Source organism: Poecilia formosa, unplaced genomic scaffold, assembly GCF_000485575.1.
Source record: "Poecilia formosa unplaced genomic scaffold, Poecilia_formosa-5.1.2 Scaffold133, whole genome shotgun sequence".
NCBI lineage: Eukaryota > Metazoa > Chordata > Actinopteri > Cyprinodontiformes > Poeciliidae > Poecilia > Poecilia formosa.
In genome coordinates, this window is record NW_006800072.1 from 1,006,480 (window position 1) to 1,029,499 (window position 23,020).

At 36.2% G+C, this 23,020-nt stretch overlaps 1 protein-coding gene across 1 annotated transcript in view; it reads right to left on the reverse strand.

Annotated features, from left to right (window-relative positions):
• Window positions 1–108: 108 nt before the first annotated feature.
• gabra6b (gamma-aminobutyric acid type A receptor subunit alpha6b) overlaps window positions 109–23,020 on the reverse strand; it is a 28,501-nt gene continuing 5,589 nt past the window's right edge. The window contains exons 6-10 of the mRNA XM_007562046.2: window positions 22,131–22,274; window positions 21,633–21,785; window positions 14,601–14,881; window positions 8,277–8,533; window positions 109–560 (exon numbers count right to left, since the gene is read on the reverse strand). Coding sequence (XP_007562108.1) covers window positions 548–560; window positions 8,277–8,533; window positions 14,601–14,881; window positions 21,633–21,785; window positions 22,131–22,274 — 848 coding nt within the window. The 3' untranslated portion in view covers window positions 109–547. The remainder of the gene's footprint in view (window positions 561–8,276; window positions 8,534–14,600; window positions 14,882–21,632; window positions 21,786–22,130; window positions 22,275–23,020) is intronic.

Below are 23,020 nucleotides of genomic sequence, written 5' to 3' on the forward strand. Positions count from 1 at the left end.
ATATATATATATATATATATAAACACTTGTAAAAAAGTGCATGGATATTTGACATAGAAAAAAGTAAACGAATACATCCAACAGAGAAACCCTTTGTGGTTGGTTTATGCTTTTTCAGTGAAATTTATTTAATCTTATTTCTTGTCCCATCAAATTTGGCAAAGCATACAAGACAGATGTGCACATTAAAATTGTTTTAACATATAACAATTTATTTTTATGTTAACATGAAACAAATGAAATAAAAAAGAAAAAAGAAAAGTGAGAGTAGCTGTTGTTTGAAATGGATCCAGTACTTGTGGCCCCACATGGCTTTGAGCTCCATGGTCAAGTTGGCAATTGGAATTGGTACATCTGTTCTCAAAAGACTTATGTTCCATGGGAGTACTTAAAAGGAAATAGAATGCACTGAGGCTGCATAAAAGAGTGCTTGGCAAGCGTCTGTTACCTATTTTAATGTGTGAAGAAGCAGAACATTGGTATGTGTGAGTGCATCTGCGTGTGTGTTGATTGTTCAGGTATTTCTATTCTCCAGGAAGACATAATCTTAGACAGTATCCCTGCAAGACAAAAAGAACAGGAAGCAAGGTTGAATCAGTGGAAAAAATGTCAATCTGTGTGTATTCAGAGGGTAGATAAATTTCAAATTTCATCACATTTAAACATATTGCTTTATGCATAAATACTCCTACACATGCACACCTACTCCATTTTATATCCATCCACATCTGCCTGTACACAGGAACAAATGCACATGGGTATGATGTAACAGCTTTTTCTGGCTCGCTCTTGCGGGCGAAGGCTTGCTCACATTTTAAGTCTGAATTTGAAATCTGATCTTTTTCAGTTTCTAACTTCTTCAGTGTTGTCCACGTAGACTGTCTGAAACTCATGGGGGAACCTCAGCCAGGTATTTCACACCTCCACCTCCTCAACCTGATGTGTTAAAGCTGGAGACACTTTTGACAGCACTGAGAGCCATTTTCAGCTTGAGAGCTCACATGGCCAGTGGCAAAAACAGAAATACTGACAGCTTTCTGCATAGCTTTGGTTGCAAAAGAAGGAAGGGGGTTCTGGTGGGGGATTTTAAAAACCATATGTATTGTAATACAGTTAGTGAATAAGCAATTTTAATGTAACACTGGGTTGATAATTTACATTCTAGACCCATTATTAGCACTTTATTACAGGTACATAAAGTCATGATTTCAGTTCAGATACAGCTGCAGTTGAAACCAGACATTTACGTACAACACATCAAAAGACAGAACATTATTTTCTCACTATGATATGTAATCAGATCAAACCTTCATCTTTTGTCAGTTAGGATCAAATTATTTATATTTGCTAAATGCCTGAATAATGAAAGTTGATTTTAAATATTCATCAACTTCAGAGGTTTTCACCCACAGAGTGGATATAGGTTCAGATTTGGGTCGAGTACCCAGAAATTAAATTATAAAGCAGTCATCCAAGGAGTTACTTGAGTAAAAATAATAAAGAAAAGTATTTCATAAAAAGATTACTCAAGTACAAACAATTATATGCAAATGTATTCATATTCATAAATCCAGAATAGAATCTCTCGATAATCAAACTACCCATAAGTTTTTCAACTGATTTGTTTTGCTCATTATATTATTTATTTGAGTCTGAGAAATATCCAGACTCAAGCATTGGCTGCTATGAACCTCCAGCAGAGCTTTCTGAGGGCTGGAATGAAAATCAAAGAAAGAACCCGAGTCGCAGGAATACTGCATTGATTTGCAGAGCTTCTGAAAATTTACCACAGAAACGTTTGTTGCTTAGAACAAAGGAAACAAAGCAAAGCTCCACACTCAACAAACTATCTTATCTCAGCCTGCTCTAACTTCTTAAGTGTTTACTTTAAAAAGACACTGTGTGGATTTTAAGGGCATTACATTATGTTAAAATATTAAAGAGGCAAAGGGAAAAAAAATGAAATGGATGCTTCTTTACACTAACAGTTTGGAAGGAAGAAAAAAAAAACAAAAAAAAAAAAAATGGAAAAAAAATGAAATGGATGCTTCTTTACACTAACAGTTTGGAAGGAAGAAGAGCCTGTTTTCACTGTAAATAGATTTTTTTTTCATATTGCAAAAATGTTGGGCAGGTGTTCAAACTTTACTTATAATGTTGGCATGTGAGCGCCCTGCTAACTGATTATGTTTGTATTAGCCAAGCATCCTGATTGCATTCAGTAACTCAGCTCAAAACATTGTATCTTAATAGATTTTGAACTTCTGCAAGCCAGGTAGGATGACCTCATCTAGGTGGGGAATGGATAGCATAATAAATATAAATATGGTTTGTAAAAAATACATAAAATGGAAATTTCTCATTTAAGATCATGCAACAATCCTGGAACTAAATAAAAGGAATAATTACACCCACCCATACACTTGTGTACAAAACTCATACAGATCCCCAAACATGGACATATTTCTGCATACACAAACAAATCTATATAAAATCCTTAAAAATGATGTTTGGGATGTACAAAGTTTAACCTTGTTGTAAAAGAGGGGATTAAAATAGTCTAAATCATCCATTTTTCACCCACTGAAAAGACGTTTGCATAGAAAAGAACATGCTGAAAACATGCTGACAGTAAACGAGATGTAGAATCGAAGTGTAAAAAGGAAAACGTTTCTGTGATTTACTTAATTTACTTAAATATCTGGACTTATACAGAGTTAAGCAAAGATAAAATTGGTTCAAAATGACCCTGAATTAACTTGGTATGTTGACACTTATGACAAGCAGAAGCTTTTTGGATAATGAATAAATACAGTCATTTATGGTGTTTCTGAATGTGAAATATTTCTGACATATTTGATGTTTGAACAATAATGATCATCCAATAAAATGTTTTCGGTTGTTATGTGATAAATATGGGTATTGGAAAAAAAGTCATAATGTTGTTGAAATGTGAGAAGAACATTGCAAATGCACAAACATGTCAGACTAATTGTTGGTATAATAAAGCTTTTTGTGATATGTCTCTGTTTTTGAGTCTAAAAGGTATTACATTTCATGTTAACAATGACCTGCAATGACAACAGTTATTGCTTGATTTTGCTGTCCTGATATGTTAGTTGTGTTCATTCACTAAGATGTTTTATACAACTGGTAAAAAAACTCACAAATAAACATACAGTCCCACATAAATGATATTTATATTTGCTTTAGAGGGGCTGGACGGTGAACAGAGAGTATTGGGTGTTGGGGGGTGGAGGGTGGATCGCTCTGCTTAGGCTGTCTTGTTTCATCAAGAAGGGAGGCAGAGCACAGGCAGTGCTTTGTAATAGAAAAGAGAGGTGTGAGGGTGGGGGAGTGACAGGTAGAAAGAGTGTGTTTGAAAGAATAATACTTATATTAAGTAAGATATAGAGACAGCAATTAGTGCAAAGACTTTCTGAAACAGACAGCATTTTGTCCTCGGGTCAAAATGACCCATCTTTACAATGTTGTCCTCGGGTCATTTTGACCCGAGGACAACAGGAGGGTTAAGTGATCAAAGGAAGATAGAAATACTGTGCCTTAGAAAAATGTCTCTGGCGTGATGGACTCACAGGAAAACATGTAACCACAGGTAGGTGAGAGAAAAATGCATGCATGCAAGAAGAGACAAACTAGGTGAAAGCAGTGGTAGCAATTCCCACAAGGCCCCAAAGAGAAACAATATAGATAGAGGGTCACTACTTCTATCATTCTTCTTTGCCCTCCGTCTGAGTGGCCTGTAATCGAGTGATTATTACACCAAAGTTATGGCAATGGCCCCGCAGTCAAAAATAGGAATTGAGTTGGAAACAGCATTTAGGGATTTTGATTTATGAGCAACAATGGGGAAGTTGTTTTTCAAGCCTAGCACTATGATGGCCAATAAAGAAGAGTAAGGCTTATCGTCCGCTGTTACCACACTCCAGCCAGCCTGCCAGGCAGCTAGCAAACAGTCAGCCAACCAGCTGGGGCCCCTCATGGAAGGAAGCGTTTTCAGCCAATTTGTTTCCTTCATGTCTCGCCCTGAATGGTGCTATTCATTAAAATAGCCCGCAGTCGGTAGACACTGCTGCTTTAGCACATTTATACACTTCTGTGCCTGAATCCTCCTCAGAAATACTCACAGAAATCCACCTGCACACACACAAAGAGAAAATCTTTTTTTCTGTACCCAGTCATCTATACAGGGGGTTTGATGGGAGCGCATGCTATTAGAAAGGCTAAACATACGTAGCTTGACAGGGCTCTGGTGTATGCAGTGCTGTTTTCTCATTTTTTACTCAAAATGTGTACATGCTTTTGAGGACTGAAAAATGTCCCTGGAGTTACCAGATGAGATGTGCAGCCATGTGTTGGTAGCTTTGCAGTTGTGCCAGATTTTACTCTTATTCGGATGATGAGTTGAACAATGCTCTTGAAGATACTGAAATCTTGGGATATTCCTTACAACCTAACCCTCCTTAAAACTTCACAACTTCATCCTTGACCTGTTGCTTGTCCACCAGGATGCTCTTTGGTCACTGCAGTTCTCCAACAAACCTTTGCAGTTTTGCAGTTGTTCACAAAACCAAACTGAAGAGCTTGAAGACATGAGGAAGATAAAACATGGAACCATCTTGATAGAATCGAAATGAACAATGAAACTTAGGAGATTAAATACCAAGGAAGAATGATAGTAACATAAAAACAATTCAACAAATCAATCAGGGAAATTCAGAATGGATGCAACAAACACACAAACAGAACTGAACAAAACACAAAACGGATACAGCAGTTAAGAGTTAAAAATGTATGAAATATGAATCTAAATCAGAATACACAATACACAGGATTCTCTTCCTATATGTTCTTGTATTTTGTTCATATTTTCAAGCACTTTTCCATTTACATACTCTAGTATGTTTTTTCCTAGTTTATGTCTGCTATCAATTTCCACAACAAAAAAAAGTAATCACTGTAATCATCCAGTCTGTTTGAAACGTCTCTCAGGATTACAATTCCTATCAATTTTTAGAAACATTTAAGAATCCCTAAGAGTGTTAGCCACACAGAGCTATCCTGATGCCTGCCAACACTGTCATGTCCTCTGACTTGTCTCAGCTCTTGCCTTGAGGGCTTTTCCCTTTTTAGAGGAGGAGCAAAGCAGGGAATGAAAGGATTTAAACCCACACAGCTGAAGCATCCAGAGTTGGGAGTGAGGATGCACAACCAGACATACACATCTGTTCATATTATGAAGTTGAAGCAAATCAAACAAAATTATGCATGCGCACATACACAAACACTCAAGAGTTCATAAACTGAACTTCATCCTTTAACTAGTCTACCGCTCAGCATCTTGTCAAAATGTCAAACCAAGAAGGATTTCTAGAGATGATGTAAGATAGTAACATCCATCTTTTGCTGCCATCAAAACACTTAAAAAACCCCATTATATTTAGGAACAGATGCTTGGAACAGCATCTGTTGGTTACACACATGGAAACCTGTATTTCAGAGAGAGCACTTGTGAAAACATTTAAGAACTATTTTTTATCAGCCTTTACAAGTTGTTTAGATCACCAGCAGGCAATTCTGAGGCTCAGATTGCATTATGTTTTCGGTGGTAACCATACATCATATAAACTGTGATATCAAATGGTTCAACAGAGCAGAAGCAGAGTTATTATCCTGTTTTAACTAAAGCAGCTCCACCAAGGCTGCCTTTAATCACTGATATTGTTTGTGCTGTTCATGGACACAATCTCAAGTCCTACTAATGAAGAAATGGGTGACTGGTTTGAGAGACTCGGGGCTCACGGTTGCATCATTGCTTTTTGCACATGGTATGATTCTGTTGGACCCCTCAAGCTGCTGACTCTGAAGGGGATCCAATGAGATTCTACACGTCAAAGTCCAAACAGGGAGGACTCCATGTCTGGGGTCAGTATGTGCCTGAAGCACCGGAGTTTACTTCAGCTGCAGTAAAGTGGGCTCTGCTCTGGTGTGCTGTGGTGAAGAGAGCTGAACCATGAAAAGAAGCTATTGATTTACCAGTGTGTTTTTGTTCAATCCTGCACCACCTGTGGTTATAAGTTATGGATCAAGCCTGAAAAAATGAGATCATAGGTAGAAGCAGATAAAATAAGTTTCCTCCATTGGGTATTGAGGCTAACCCTGAGAGATTATCTGAGGAATCCTATCATAACGGGGAAGTCTGGAGTGGATCATCGAAAGGAATTGGCCAAGGTGATCCAGGCATTTGATAAGATCAATTACGCTTTCACATGCAAAAACGTGCTCTTTATTGGCCTCCTAAACGATTACTGCCTCTCTAAGGGTCAGCAGGCTCTGTATCAACCTGGGATCGATCGGTCTTGACTTGCTGTGAAGGGTAACTAATCAGATGTTGGGATCTGTTGGTAAGCCAATGACAGTTTTAATTATTTCATAATTAATTTATTGAATGCTCAAATACTTCTAATTCAACTGATCTTTTAATGAATTACTGTCACATATAATCAATTTATGATGTATTAAAAATGTGTTTTTATTTCAGTTTGAAATGATTTAACATATTTAAGTGTTTATTGGTGTAAATAGCCATATCTTGCACTTATTTGTTTATTCTTTTAATTTGTCCTTCAGTAGAAACTACTTAGAGCATTAAAATCTGATGATCCATTCTATTTAATATTGAAAGCCAGCATTTGATGTTATTATTGATCCATTGTTCTGTTGCTCTGTCTCACTTTGTTCTCCCCATCACACTGTTTTGTACAGGTTTACTCATTCTGAAAATGTTTCTGCTGGCTTCTGCACATATCTGCTGTTATACAGTTTTTATTGTCATTTATATTGTTCTTTATTCTGTTTTTATATATTGGTGTGAACCTACTTGCTTTGATTCCCTGTCACGTTGCTGCTGCTGTTGCACATGAATTTACCCATTGTGGGGCAATAAAGGATATTTCTATTATGCTCAGTTGTTTCTTCTTCTATTCCCATTACCTCAACCACTGAGGCATCCTGGACTCCTTCCATAATTGACTTGGCTGCATGTTCACTCTAATTAAAAACATTTTACATTGTCTTATATTCATTTCAAATTATTACTTTTTTCTTTAGCTAACAGTTACGTAAATTACTTGTTAACTGATGCAATATAATTAAAAGCAAATGACTGAAATAAACATTTATTTTACAGGAACTTGGTTTTGTCACCAAAAGAAAAGAAAGTCTTCATGATGTGATTGTCCAAATATCCTATTATGATGATTTGGTCAGCAGGACATCTGCAGACAGGTGATGGACGGTGGAATGAAAGATTTAATAAAGAAAAATGTAAATACAAGAGAAAACACAAAGAGACTGGGAGTCTTTAAGTCTTTAAGGTTTGCCACAAATCATGTAAAAGACAGAATGGACATGTGAAAGAAGGTGGTGAAATGAGACTAGAATATAACTTTTAGGCCCTCATGCGTAACACATTGCATCACCCTAAACACCAACCCCTTCATTAAAACATGGTGGTGACAGCATGATGGTGTGGGGATTATGTTCTTCAGCAGGGAGGGTGAAGCTCATCTCAGTTGATAAGGGAATTGATGGAGTTTAACACAAGAAACCTAGAATAAATGTGTTAGAAACTACAAAAGAATTAAGACTGGAGCTGAGGTTCACCTTCCAGCAGGACTAAACTCTAACCATTCCTCCACAGGTTAGGAATGGTTAGATCAAAACATATGTATGTTATTTATAATTATCCTGACAAAGTTCAAAGTAAATTCAATCAGGAATCTGTAGCGAAACTTGAAAACTGATGTTCATAAATGCCCTCTATGAAATCTCAGTTAATTTGGAGAAGAGGCAGAAATTGCAGAACAAGTCATAACCCAAAAGACTTGGAGCTTTGCATGCAGTAAAAGATTACGTTTTTTTTTTCTCTTGTAAAAAACAAAGTGAAATAGATTCATTATTTTCTTTCCACTTGATATGTCTAGAGTACTTTGATATTGTTTTATCACATAAAATCCCTGTAAATCACATTGAACTTAGTAGTTGAAAATACAACAAAATGTAATAATTAAAGCGTATTCACACCTTCCTAAGTACTGGAGCCATACTAAGAACTTGATAAGAGCAATTCAATAATACTAATGCAGAAATTATACCAAATAAATTCCACCTTCACTCATTTTCTGGTGAAATTATTTCCATCTTGTGCTCCAAGCAAAACCAAGTTATTTGTGACAGCCATGCCATCTATTTACCTTGACATCTCCATGGTGTCCTTGGTGAGATAAACGATCCAGTAGACCAGGTTAAAGGCGCCAAACGAAAGGGGGAAAAGGATGCGTGAGTATTTGTCAATGATGCTGGTGCCTGTCAGGACGTTGTTGGCCGGAACTGCAGAGCCTTGCTGGAGGAGCGCCTGGGCATTGACAGGAGGGTTTGGAAAAGTTTTTGCAGGGGGATCGAAAACCGGCGCAGAGTTCATCCTCTTCTTCAATACACTATTGGCATCCACCTTTAAGAGTAAAAGTAAATAAAAACTGGAAATGTAAAAAGAAAATTACAACAAAGATGCATTGATATGATGTATTAAAGTTAGATTATTATCCTGTTTTACTTGGAGATTTACTGTTCAATAAATCAATTAATCTTTATTTATATGTCCTCTTTCTAACAGGCATGTTATGATGTTTCATTCAAACAACTCAACAACAAAAATGACTGCATGAATTACACATTTTTATGTGCTTACACTCTTTATACTGTAGAAAAACAAACACTTTTCTAACTTTTACTAAAATTAAAATTCCTCTTCCAAGATCGTGTCCATGCAGTTATGATCTAAAGCCAACAGGAGCATATGGTAAATTAAATAGGGTTGTAAAACTACAGAATCTCAAAAATATTATTTAGAATCATAGACACACACCCCACAGTCTTCTTTTTATTTTTGTGTTATTTTGCCAATTCTCTGTGTGCAGACTGAATTATTTTAAAGATACTCAGCACATAGACAAATGGTTATCCTATGGCTTATGAAATTTCAACTAATTATGATCACAATGCACACTCTCTGGCAATATTTGCTGTAAATCAGATATAATATGAGTGCAGGAAATATATCTAGGATCTAGAACAGGGTGTGCAAAGCTTCTTGCTGCAAATTAACACAGTCTAAAAAAAAAAAAACAATTCTGTGTGAAGCACAGAAACGTCACATCATGATGTTCCAGGGCGATTTCAATAAATCAAACAATCCTCTAAATTATTAAGATGATGATGCATAATAAGTAGTTCTGGGGGCGCAGAGAGAAATGATGTTTTTAAATTATGTAACAAATTCAACTCAGTTTCTCACTACGCTCAAATTCTGCAAAAATTTTTATGTCAATTCCATCAGTTTTGGAACTGAAGTGAACTTGCGATATTTTTGCTGGATTTGTTTAAATATTTCATTTTTCTCTTTGAGTTCAGAAACTGCTCAACAGAGAAAGTATTAGAAATACTATGTGCAAGCAGTTTATTTAAGAACAAATGATAAAACTTTTACAACAAAAATAGTAATACCTTTTTCTAATATTTAACAAAATAATTAATTCAATATAATCATAATTATAAGCTGATTTTTCTAAGAACTGTTTAGACAGTGCAGTATGTGAGGTTAAGTAAATATACATATACGTGTGTGTGTGTGTGTGTGTGTGTGCGTGTGTGTGTGTGTGTGTGTGTGTGTGGGTGTGTGTGTGTGTGTGTGTGGTATTACATCTATGTAATAACTATTTTGAAACAACTATGCCCATGAAATTGTAGCACAGATTATTCAATAAAAGATGGCCTTTAAGATCTTTGTGGTTCAGTAGTTGTCATTACTTCAGGTACATTCTTGACCTGCCTAAACACAGATAAATGATCAGGTGGTGTTACTGTGTGTATGTATTAAAAATGACATGATATTAAAACATTTTTGGCTCTCAGATATTAGATGGAGATTCTAAAATAAGAATTCATGAAAACGTGATATATGTTCGAAGTAAAACTTACAAAACTTTTCTTTTCTTTCCAGTCTTACCTGTCACAAAAAATTGGGAGGTTGGGACAAAAAGATTATTTGAAAAACTTCACAGTCATACCAGGTATTTTACCTCATGACTGCATGACTTTTTCTATTCCTGGGGATTTTTTTGCTTCTCCATGTCATGAAGTCTTCCCTCCTACATATTTGGTGAAAGCAGTCATTTTCTATGATGCATTCCTCCTACTCTCTTTCTTCCTATTCTTCCAGTGTAACTCTATAACACAAATGCATACACCAACACATACCCAGGACCCACTCTAACCCATCTCTCCATCTTGTTTCATAAAAACGGAGTGGGCTTGCTTTCCAAGCCCCCTCCCATCTTTATTGCGGTGTCTGCCCTCTTTCCTCTGAGCTTGCAGTGATCTGCTGGATTTTCCTTAATCTACAGCTCTTACATAATCTGCAACAACATCATTTGCCGAGCCACTGGCTGTCCACTCATGTCACTCTCTGTGGTTATCACATAGTTACAGAGACAAATAGGAGACTGGGAGAGCGAGAGAGAGAGAGAGAGAGAGAGAGAGAGCGGGTGTGTTGAACAAATGAAATGATGGAGCAGACATAGATTACTGTAGATTGCATAAATTAACGTATATCAGTTTGAATGTCTTTTGGACCTAGAGAGTGAAAAACTGTGGTGTTTTTATCAAAAGTTAAAGTTGGAGAGAATGGAATGCAATGATGAAAACCTGCAAGTGTGCACAAGAAATTAAATTAAACGTAACAAAGGACTTAAAAACATAGTCATAAAAAAACAGAAATAGCATAATCTCTATTACAGTTGTAAGCTTCATTAAAACACAATGAAGAAGAAATGCTGGAGTGCATGTTCTGCATGCACATTTTTACATTGTGCACAGACCAATTGACTGCAAATAGAAGAATGATTGCACGGGGTATACTGGAACAAATTGTAGACTGGAAATGAACCACGGGGAAGACAAACTTAGGGTCAACTTTGCTTCTGAAGCATCTCTGGTCTGGAATACATTCATTCCACAAGACACAGGAAACACTGATCAGGAATCATTTTGATGTGATTGCTACAGATTGTTATAGGACATTTTCATACTTCACATTTACATATATCCTAGATGTCCTTCCAGAAAATGCATTACAATTACACAATAAGTTTCATGACTTTACATGGCAACTGTGATAAATATGTGAAAAAAGCATAAAAAATAAATGACTACAACTGAGTTGTTTTTCAGTCAAATCCAATCCATCCAGCCTGGACTGAAGTAAATTTAAGTTGAAATTATGTTGTAGAAAAATGAATATAAAAATGAATATGAATATAACCTGCAAAATCAAAACCTGTGTTGGGATAGCCCAGTCAATAGCCAGACCAAAATGTAATTAGGAATCTGTCACAAGACTTAACACTTTATGTTCATTGATGTTCCTTGTGTTCAATTTTTAAAAAACTCACAAAGTCTGTAACAAATAAATATACTGATATGCAATGGCGTCTTACAATTTGAACGTGTAAATTATATGTAATTACAACTGAAAAAGAAAATGAATCATCTATAAAAACTGAAACAAATAAAATAAAATCTGATTAAACAAATTATCCACGGAACAACTAATGGCTCCAGCTTCTATTTTAAACACGTGATTATTTGTAACTGTACTTAAATGTCAGCTACAAACGTCCCCATTCAATCATAGATTTCCTGGCGTCAGCAATCATGATGAGAGCAAAGACACTGTGACCAAATGCCCTTAAAATCTGTAATGCTGCATGAACATCAGAAATGAATTTGTGTTGTCCTATATACTACACTGCTCTCTTGTGACTGGACATTTCAATAATTAGACAAGTAAGCTGGTGTATAAGCCCTCTCTTACAGATGCAAAAACTGCAAACACTAACAAGTAAAGGCTTTTAAACTCATCACTATAACAATATTTTTCCATGACAATCTGGATGCGAGATATTATTACCTGGTTGAAGTAAGAGTATCCATGAGAAAACCAGGAACACCCAACATAAAACACACACACACACACACAAAACTCTATTTTAAACAGCTTCCACTTAACCACTAACTGCCAGATGGCTAAGTGGGGTAGACACACTGTAAGAGCTGACTATTTACCACAAAATGCCGACAGCCAGTTGGCCTTTAAAAGGAACAAACCAATCTCATCCATCAATACATCCACAACAATGCTTTAGAAGTATATAATGGGGAGACGCAAGCACAGGCAAAGCTCAGTGGTCTCTACACAAAAAACAGAATCTCTTAGAGGTTGAATGAAGCTATTTCTCAAAAAATACACTAAAGATAAAATCCCTACACCCATCTGAGCCGAGCTCCATAACCCCTGTTGATGTTGTATAACCACAAACGGTAACTGCAAGTCTGGGAAAAGCTGCTAACAATGTGTGATGATTTGGCAAGAGAAAGAAAACTCCACTCACAAAGGGACAAACCCCCCCAAAAAACTGTCATCGTAGATTTGTATTTACCAAGAAGAACAGCACATCTGTGAAATTAAACCAGTTAAGGTTTTTTTCACACATTTTTATGATTTTTACCATGAGAAGTAACACATTCATATTCACAAGAAAGGTGTTGCTTCAAAGTTACTTATTTGGAATCGATGCATAATCATCAATGTTGTTTATACTTTATACTGTTTTATTCCATCCTGTCAAAATGTGGTTTCAGTAAAACAAGCAGAAGTTAGAAAATTACAGAGTTTAAACTGTTTTTGCATTAAGACGAAGAGAAACATCCCTAGGCAACTAATGCAAGCATGTTGAAATAAACCAATGATGCAATAGAACCAACTAAAAAATGGCAACGTTAATGCAGAATTCTTGAATCACTTCTCAGGCAAACAGCAAGTTTTTAAAACCATTTGTTAGTGGTCTTAAAGTATTTTTTAAGTTTTCATATATTTTTAAACACTGTTTACGAGTTATTTTACTGGCCTTTTGGAACTATTTGTTTTTTACTTCAATATGCACTTCTTGGACATGACATGTTGCAATAAAATGTTTTCTTTTTAGTTTTTGAGCAACTTAGTACTGTCAAAACAATCCTCATGGCATGAATATGTCCCCAACTCAACTGATGGACTAGTGTTGTGTTTACACATCAAAAATAATGTGTATTTTAAAATAGTTTATCTAGAATAAGTGTCCACCACACATATTTGCACCCCAGGTAACATGCCGTTTTCTAAACAATTCTTTAACAGTAACTGGGAGCCTTGTAAAGTTTATCCTGATAAGTATTTACAGCCATTTTCTCTGTGAATGATTGGGGGTCTAACATAAAGCAATGGAAGAAGGAATATGTGAAGAATAAGGCCACTGCTAAGGATGGGAGATGATATGCAATGCAATGGAGGGGTTTTTCATTCAAAAGTCATAGGAACCTTGAGTGCATTTATGCTTTAAAAAACCAGAAACATGTTTTTTTTATTATTATTGGTCAGATTTTTAGCTGGTTTGTTGGAGCAGAGACGCATCTGAAACTTGTTGGACAGAGGCTATAAAACATGCATTTAAAGATCCCTGCTCTGTGGTAATCTGAAGAGAAAAGAGCATAACAGATCATCAGGATTCTGAATAAACTTCAGGATTTTTGTGCAAGGACAAAAGCTCCCACTCTAACAGTGATCCAATCATGCAAAATATTAAGAGGAGACATAAAATGCAGTCTCTGTGGGAAAAGAGCTTTTTACAAAGAATTACCAGCAGGAGTACCACTGTATGGCAACAGTAATTTTATGAAAAACTGTAGTTTCTTAACATATAACTATTATTCCTGACAGATTAAATTTACTGTGTAATTATTCCTTTACAAAGGAAGTCACTCCAGTAAAGGATTTATTTTAAGGGTTTTAACACTTCCACTTTGTCAATAGCATATTTTAGCTGAAAACATAATTTGTTTCTCTTTATTCATCTGTTTTTTCCAGAGTGCCTGTCCTGTTTTTCATGTAATTGTTAGTTTGTGTTGAAATATTAGTTATTACCTTGTTTCTGGCAGTTGACCAACATAGTCAAAGCTTCAAAACTGAAGTCTTACAAAATGTACAGTAAGTAAAAACACAAGCCATCCTAATTTTTAGGAACTCCCTTCTCATTTACAAGAAGAAGAAAAAAACCCAGAAATGTTCACTTCAGTGGAGATTAATGACGACAGGTACAGGCATGTAATTAGGCCAAGGAAAGTCCTATTTTTCACAAAGAACCATCTGCTCTGATCATCATTTATAACAGCAGCTCTATCGTTTAGATGGATGTTCACGTGTAACCATAACACCTTATAAGGACTCATATTCCCATATGAGTCAAAATATAATATGCACATAAAATGCATAGGCTTTCAATAACCACAAAAAAAGTATTTTGTAGTTATCAACACAAGGCCATGTGACCCATCCTTATCTGGTACAGTTTAAGCATTAGCTCACATGTCATTGAACATATGCTGACACATGTAAACACCAGTGGGATAGCGTATGCCTGACTTACTGAAGCAACGTCTCCCTCTGTCCCTGTGCTTGCTGCTGGAACCACGGCTGCAGCTGCTGCTGCTTCTTGAGCGGCTGCCTTTATGGCTGCTGCCTTTCGCAGCTCTCGGTTGGCTTGGAGTGTTGAAAAGTAGTTGACAGCCGCAAACTCAATGAGGGCAGAGAAGACGAAGGCAAAGCACACAGCAATGAACCAATCCATCGCGGTGGCATACGAAACTTTTGGGAGGGAGTGCCGTGCACTGATGCTTAATGTTGTCATGGTCAGGACAGTGGTGATGCCTAAAAACAAAGATGAGAAGAAGTTCAGAACACGGATCTGCTCAAGGTTTCATATTCATACCTCACGACATGAAAGGCTGTTGACCATGTCATCTCAGTTTATCAGTATCTTCAATTAAACATTAACTTTTTTTATTGATATATGTCCATTCATTTGCTGCCCTCTAATTTTTCAAGATCTGGTTGTTGGGGAAATCCAGACACTCCTCCCCCTTGCTACTCTTGTCATGCTCTTGCCCACAGGAATAAACATCCACAAATATCTTTGCATCTTTCAGCCATTTCTGATTTTGCTCCAGGGCCTCTCCTCAATAATAAGTCCCCAAAAAACTCTTTAAAGAGAGGGGTCCATTTGGATGACCGCACAACAATAGCTAACTCCTTTGGATTAAATGTAGCAGCAGGTCTTGACTGGATGAAGTAGTTTATTATAAAATTATTTATGTGATGTTCCAAAATCAAGTTGTTTTAATTCAACCAGTAATGGTGGAAAAATAATACAATTGCAATGAGTAATATTTTTTTTCAGTGTGGCCATTTTTTTAAATAAATTCCAGCAGCTGTCCCTTTAAAGTTCTCAAATGTCCAAGCTCCGCTGGATTCCAGAATGACATGTGTTTGTGGTGGACATGCAGCTTGGTCACTGCTTAGATTAACAAGCCAAACTGACACAGTGTACAGACGAAAACAAATGGACTCCAAGGAAATTTGATGTAATGCAACAAATGATAATCCAATTTCTGTAATATCCTCAGTCTTTGTAACAGGGATGTCACTTTTCGTCACTGTATTCTATTCCAAGATATTAAATAAAATAATGAAATAATCTGTTTTGCTTTTTTATAAAATGAATAAATGAATAAGTAGAAAACATGTTACACTTTGAAGAAAAAACTAACATTTAAAGAAAATCTGGTAACACTTTATTTGAAAGGGGGGTGAATAAGGCTGACATGACACTTTCATAAACATGACGTAACACATGAATAAGCCTTCATGAATATTTATGACTGTTGTCATAAAGCGTCATTTGGTAAATTAGGACACTTTTAATACAAAGTTGACATTATTCAAAATGTCTTTGTTATGACAACTTGACATTAACCAAGAAATCATTACTGTTTCAACTTTACCTTTAATAACATAAAGTTACCTAATTTTTAAAGTGAAATCAGTAATACTTTTATAACAAATTTATATCAGTAATGTTTATGTTTATGACGGTGTCATGACAGTCTTATTCACCCCATTCTAATTTTGACAGATGGCACGACGTACCACCATGCGAAGGCAGTGTAAACACTATATTTGACTGTAATGGGTAAGTATTTACTGTGGAGTCCATTGTGTGGCAGAGCGGAGAAGCAGCAGAGNATGACAGGTGTTATGTCATGTTTATGACAGTGTCATGTCAGTCTTATTCACCCCCCTTCAAATAAAGTGTTACCGAAAATCTTACATCACGTATCCTTTAAATAGTAGTAAAAAAACTTGACTGCAAATGTCTTGATTAAATTTCCAGCCTCTTGACATTAAGATATTGTTGTAATTACCATCTTCAATTTGACTTGTCAATCTGGCATCCAGAAGTAGGGAACATCAGTCTTTCTATTTTCACAGGTTTGTAAACTATGTCACATATTATGTAGATCAAAAACAGAAAAAAATGTTTCCTTGATAGCAAGCAATAAGTTGGCCAGTGCTCAAAGCAGTTAGAAAAAATGCATTGTCTTTTATCTATACTGTCTCATTAAAATAACATCAAACCACAGAAAAAAATTAAGCTTTTATATTTTTTTCTGTGGTTAGAATTGCATCTTTAGTTGGAAACTAAATATTTAGTTTGCACACACATCATTTAGCTTATAAGCCAGATAATCAGACTATAAATCAAAGATTTAGCTTTTGAAATAAATATGTAGTCCGTAACAATGACATTTATAAATGACATCATAAAAGTATGACTTTCAAAAAAAAAAAAATTCTATTATGGCAAACTTAAACCAAAAAGTAAATTTGTTTAGTGTGAAACTTTACAACTCAAATATTGAGTATGCAACATATGGTATGCAACACCATACCTGACCAGCCTGATGTTATGTGGCTGTGCTATTCTGAGAAACACAAAGGTGCAAAACATGTGGAAAATGCATACCCATATTTTTATTAATATAGCTAGAATTTTGAGAATATAGTCTGTCTTGATTAATTATTTTGAAAATACAAATATTGCGCTCATTTGTTTTTCTTTTGGTGTCATGTGATCTTTGAAGATTGACTCAAAATTGCTTTGGAATCCATTCTAATTTTGACATATGGCATGACGTAGCACCATGCGAAGGCAGTGTAAACACTATCTTTGACTGTAATGGGTAAGTATTTACTGTGGAGTCCATTGTGTGGCAGAGCGGAGAAGCAGCAGAGGTCAGCGTCTCGACATTAGGAGCTGGTTCATACCCACAAGAAAACTTTTATTCCTTTGTCTATTGTCTGAATGAAAAGTGAAATATGCACATTTCATATACATATATATATATATATTGGTCTATACATTTGGAAGCAACTTTCCCCAGTCCATTACTTTATTATGTTAAAGGTGCTAATAATGAAGGACTTTTTTGAGAGCCCATTAGCAAAGTACATATCTAATTCACTTTCATCAAGCTAAAGCAAGCAAGAGAAAAAGGACCATTGAACATTCCTGCCTGCGTTTCACCAAATGTGTGCTTTAGTTGCGCACATTTCATTAGCCGCTTTGGGATTCATGTAGGGGTTTAATGCACCTCATAATGTTTTAAAAGTATTCTCTGTAAGCTTAAACAGTAAAGGCTAACAACTCTCAAATGCAGCCCCCTTTGGCAGTCAACCAGTGGTGACTGTCTCTATCACAAAGAAGGGGGGACATGGGAAGAAAGGCTGTCATGGTGGGTGGGAGAGGCAACAGAATGGGAACGAAAAAGTGTGGGAGGGGGAAGAAGTAGAGAGACAGGATACAAATTAAACGCTTGGGGCATTTATGTGCTTTTACAGCGAAAAAAGTAAGGTACAATTTAGGCCATACTCAATTAAGTCTGTATAACCTGGGCTCAGGGGACTCTCAGCGCTTGCAGAGGTTGTTGACAAGCAGGCCTCTGCTCTACTCCCTTCCCTTCTTTTATCTTCCCTTCAATGGGCCATCATAAATATGAACAAAACTACCATGGAAGTGGCTTTCTTTATGGTCTTTCAAGTACAAAAGCATTGTGTCATTACAGAATTTTAAGAGTGCACAATGGGAAGCTTAATGTTTGAATATCCAAATATGAAAAAAATCAATTTGTAAATAATCTACAAACAAAAAAATGTTGTGCAAGACTTTGAAGTTCCCCAACCCTCATGCCCGAGTTCGAGGACCAGCCTTGTCAATTTACTCCCTTTTCTAACCTCTGGCTTAAGTAAAGGAAATGGATTACACAAAATATTTTTTAAAATGTGATGTGTGTAAAAATATATATTTTTTTCTATTTTTGTTTTTGTTTTATTGGTATACTAATGGGAACTGGAGAGTGTATCAACTATATGTCTCAATCTCATAAGAAAAGTTTGGTGTAGAGCAGTGACAACAAACTTCATAAATAATAACACTATTAATGAAATAAGTACCATATTTTCCAGACTATAAGCCTCAGATATCTCTGCTGCTCCAGGTTTTCCACAGTGATGCAGCAGCAGCAGAGGGGGGCGGACACCCAAAATTTGAGTCATAACAGGTCAATTGAATATCACATTTATTAGGGTTGAAAAAGAAAAATTTGCCAAGTTTAGATTTAACTGAACTGATTACGGTAGTTTCCGAACAGAAACTGTAATAGTAAAAGTGCTGATCCGTCGTGTCTGCTACGAGCATGGGCTAAATGAAAATAGGCGTTTTCTTCTTCTTCTTCTTTAGATTTCAACGGCAGCTTGCATCCATTATTGTTGCACTACTGCCATCTACTGGATCCTAATATCTATACCTCAAATTCTCATAATGATCCCAGTATTATTTAAACAAAACGAAAAATCTTCTTTTTCCCCTCAATGCTGTTTAACTGATCAACAACATTCTCAAATTTCAATTCCCTATTAAAACCTAATTCCGTTTTAATGGGCGCTTTCTTCTTCTATTTCCAATTTTGACTTCCAATGATTCACTTCCTGCTAAAGAGCCCCCTGGTGGTTGAAGAAAAGTCCAAATGTAAGCTGCACAGGGCTATAAACTGCATGGTTCAAAGCTTAGGAAAAAAGTAGCGGCTTATAGACCGGAAAATACGGTATATGAAAAAAAAATCTAAATGCTCTCTGGTATTGTTCAGGGGGCCGGACCAAATGTGGAGGCGGGCCGGATCTGGCCCGCGGGCCGTAGTTTGGGGACCGCTGATCTAGAGAGTTTATGACCATGTCCCTTAAAGTACTGTGCAGTGACGCTTTCAAAGGCCAACCCATACACCCAAATCAAAAGCTGTGTCTGCCTTCACACCACTGCCAGTTGGACTCTGCCAGTGTTACAACTTTTCACAGATTCTATTTGTGTGGTTCATGGGGAGGATGTCTGGTTTAGGAACCTAAGGGTCTCATAATTACCTCTTGCAGATGATGTGGCATCTTTACCGCACCCTGAGGCATTTCTCAGCCATTTGTATGAGTCAGCTCCTCTGAATCTGCAGCCATAGTTTTCAAAAAAGGTGGATTTACTCCCTCCAGTTCATTCTTTGTCTCAAATGGACAAGTTTAAGTACTGAAAAATGGGTGCTGTTCCAGTATGTCGTAGTAAAGAAAGACATGAGCCAAAACAGTAAAATTCTCTATTTAAAGATCTGTTTACCGACAGTAAACATACCTGGGAAACAGAAACGGGAAGCAGAATATAACTTTCTATCAAAGCTGCAAAATTTTAACCAAGATTGGTTCTGAATTCTCCAGAGTTCTTCACCACAAAGGAAATAATAACAATGTATTCCATGTGTTTTTAACAGTTTCATCCAGTTTGTTATAAATCCAGATGCAGGTTTTCTAAGTTTACTTAGGGCTCATCTAGAGAATAAACAATTTATCTCATATCCAACAGTAGGAGACCAGAAAACTGCAGGAAGAATGACATCAATGACTTGCCACAGATTGCATTTCTACATGGGGTCTGAACTCCCTTACTGACTCTAATGACTTGGATCTATTCTCTAAAGCAAAGTGCAGGCTTGTTGAAGCATTGGCTCACTTCGGAAGAAGAGGGTAAAGCTGTGAGCTGCAAGAGGTAGCAGAGTAATTCTACTCAGCTGCTGCTGCTTGTTGAATTTCCCAGAAGTGGAAATGCATTTGCAAATGATAGCTCTTGCCATGTACTTTCACACATTTTCTATTCTTCATTGTCTCTTTTCATGCCTGTTATTCCTCTCAGTTTATCTCTGTCTTTGTTTAGTGTCTCTCACCCTCTCGGCTCCCGGGGCTGGAGCTCAGTGGCAACTGTAGCGTAATGTAATGCGAGAAAGTGGAACCTGTGAGTGCTCGGAAGAGAGCCAAGTAAACATCCTCCCCCTCTCAGTCCTGGCATGACCAGTTCCAAAACGGATATTTATTCCCAGTTAATTAAGCTGCACCACAGTAGAGGTAGAACTGACAAATTAAAGTTCAGAATTAGAATTAGGATTAGAGTGTAGAACAGAAAATAATCATGTTTCTCTTGGTGGAAAAAGTTCTACAAAGAAGTCTCAAAGAGCATTTTGAGTCAAAAGGTCAAAGATGGAAATATGTATGCTGTCTTAAAATGTTATGGCTTTAAAATTGGGCGTTTCACTAACAAAGTGTCTATATGTTTTTATCCGTCACTGTAGCTAACCAAATGTGCATTCCACTATAAATGATAAAGATTGGGGAAATTTGTAAAACCATGTTAATGCCACACTAATTAAAGTATTTTTAAAAAGGTTGGTTTGTTTGGTTTTAAATGTTTGCAAAACTGAATTTGCACATGCTTCTCATTCTGAAAAAAGGCAGAGTTGTGCCCATCTTCACCCAGCAAACAGTGTTTTTTGCATTGACATAATTTATATGGAAAGTATTTGCAGCATTTCACTTTATGCTACAACCTTATGCCAAGTTGTATTAAGTTAATTTCTTTCTCCAAAATTCTAACAGCAAATACTCCACTATGGCAATGTCAAAAAAAGATTTTTGAGTGCTTTGCAAAGTTATTAATAATTAAAAAAAAAACAAGAAATCAAATTGATGTAAGTATTCACAGCCTTTCCTTAATACTTTGCTGATCCACCTTTGGATCAACAGCCTCAAGTCTGTTTGAATCTGAAGCCACAAGCTTAGCACACATTTAGGCAGCTTTATCCATTCTGCTTTGCAGTTCTTTTCCAGCTCCACCAGTTAGGATGGGAGATGTTTGAATCAACACAAACTGGCTTCTGACACAAATACAGTTTTATGATGAACATCTAACAAGCTACAAGTTCATGAGAATCTGAGCATCTTCTCTGTTTCACTAAGTAACTTTAGTGACCTAACAATGAAAACAGCCTCAATTGTTTGAAAGACCATTTGGCTGCAATTTTTGGCAAACATTATGGGTGTTGTATTTTTCACAAAGCTCAATTCTGAGAGACAAAGAATGCATGAGCCTTCATATACAGTAGCATAGTTTAGTGTCTATTTTGAATTTGAAATGAAGCTTGAAAAGTAATTTCGTAAATTATACCAAAAAAGCAAAACGGATTTAAAAGCAAATTACCAAAGACAGTCCGAGCTGGAACTGATTCCTTGTTAATCCAGAAGGAAACTTGTGCCAGAATGACAGTCATTATGCAGGGAATATAGGTCTGAATCAGGAAGAAACCCATTTTCCTTTGAAGATGGAAGTGGACAGTCATTATGACATATTCACCTGCAAGAGTTAAACATAAAATCCAAATCATACAAACAGTTAATTTTTACAAGTTTTTTGTGCAATGTTTCTTAACAACTAAATCTTAAACCCAACATAAAAATGCAGAGATGTTATAACACCTTCCCATAATGTCAAAATGCTGGGATATAATTATTTTTACTGCTCAGTTCCAAACTCACAAATGCTTTTGGAAACACTAATATTACATTTAGAAAGGCTCTTGATACGCATTGTAAAAAAAAAAAAGATCAGTTAAGCATGGGTTATGCCAAATATGAACAAAAAGCTTTCAGATCTAATTAGTGTAATTAGTGAATGAGTTTAGAAGACAAATTTGATGACCTGTGTTGGACTTCAGCCTCTCGCTTGATACGGTCTGGCCAATAAGGTCATACTGCAACAAGCTGGATGATTCCTGTGGGACTTCAACAGAAGATAAAGGTCCTTTCTTCCATGTGTACACAATCTCACTGATGGGGTATGCATCTATGGAAAAGATATGTGAGACCTTTGTTAGAATTTGGTTCTCAAGAAAAAATATACAAACTGTTCATCTAAAATGTCTAAGAATACATGTTAATGATTAAAAGAAGATAAGCTTTCACTATGAGCACTCCTAATGAAACGTAACCCTTGTGTTTACAAATGGGGTCCAACCAACCCCACACCATACCGTATCACTTGTATCATTTGCCTCAGTCTTCGCACGCACAAGAGTTAAAAGTACATGTACTTTGTTTTGCAAAAAGTCAAATTTTCTAAGTATTTTGTGACAAACCAAAGAAGTGCATTACTAAATAGGGAGGAAAATTAGGTTCAAAATTTCAAAGTTTTGAAATTTTGCCATTTTCAGAACAAAATTCTGAAAATGGCAAAAAAAAAAAAAAAAATATTCAGTTCTCTTTACTGTGATAACCTTAAATAAAATTCAGTACAACCAGCTGGCTTAAAGTCTCCTCCCAGGTAAACATTTATGAACAAACAGGAAAAGATAAAAGTATCATGGAGACCAACAAACACACAGACTGGTGACTGAAAAAACAGGAGGAAAGTTTAAAACAGGGTTCTAAAATATATAACAATGTTTTAACATCTTAAATTTATCATCTGAAAATGAAAATAGTGTGGCAGAACTATAAGTTGAAATAAATGTGTAAAATAATTCCCTAGAAATTTTGCAACTAGCCATGTAGAGGACATAGCAAGAGTGTTGAAGAACATGTTCTGGTTGA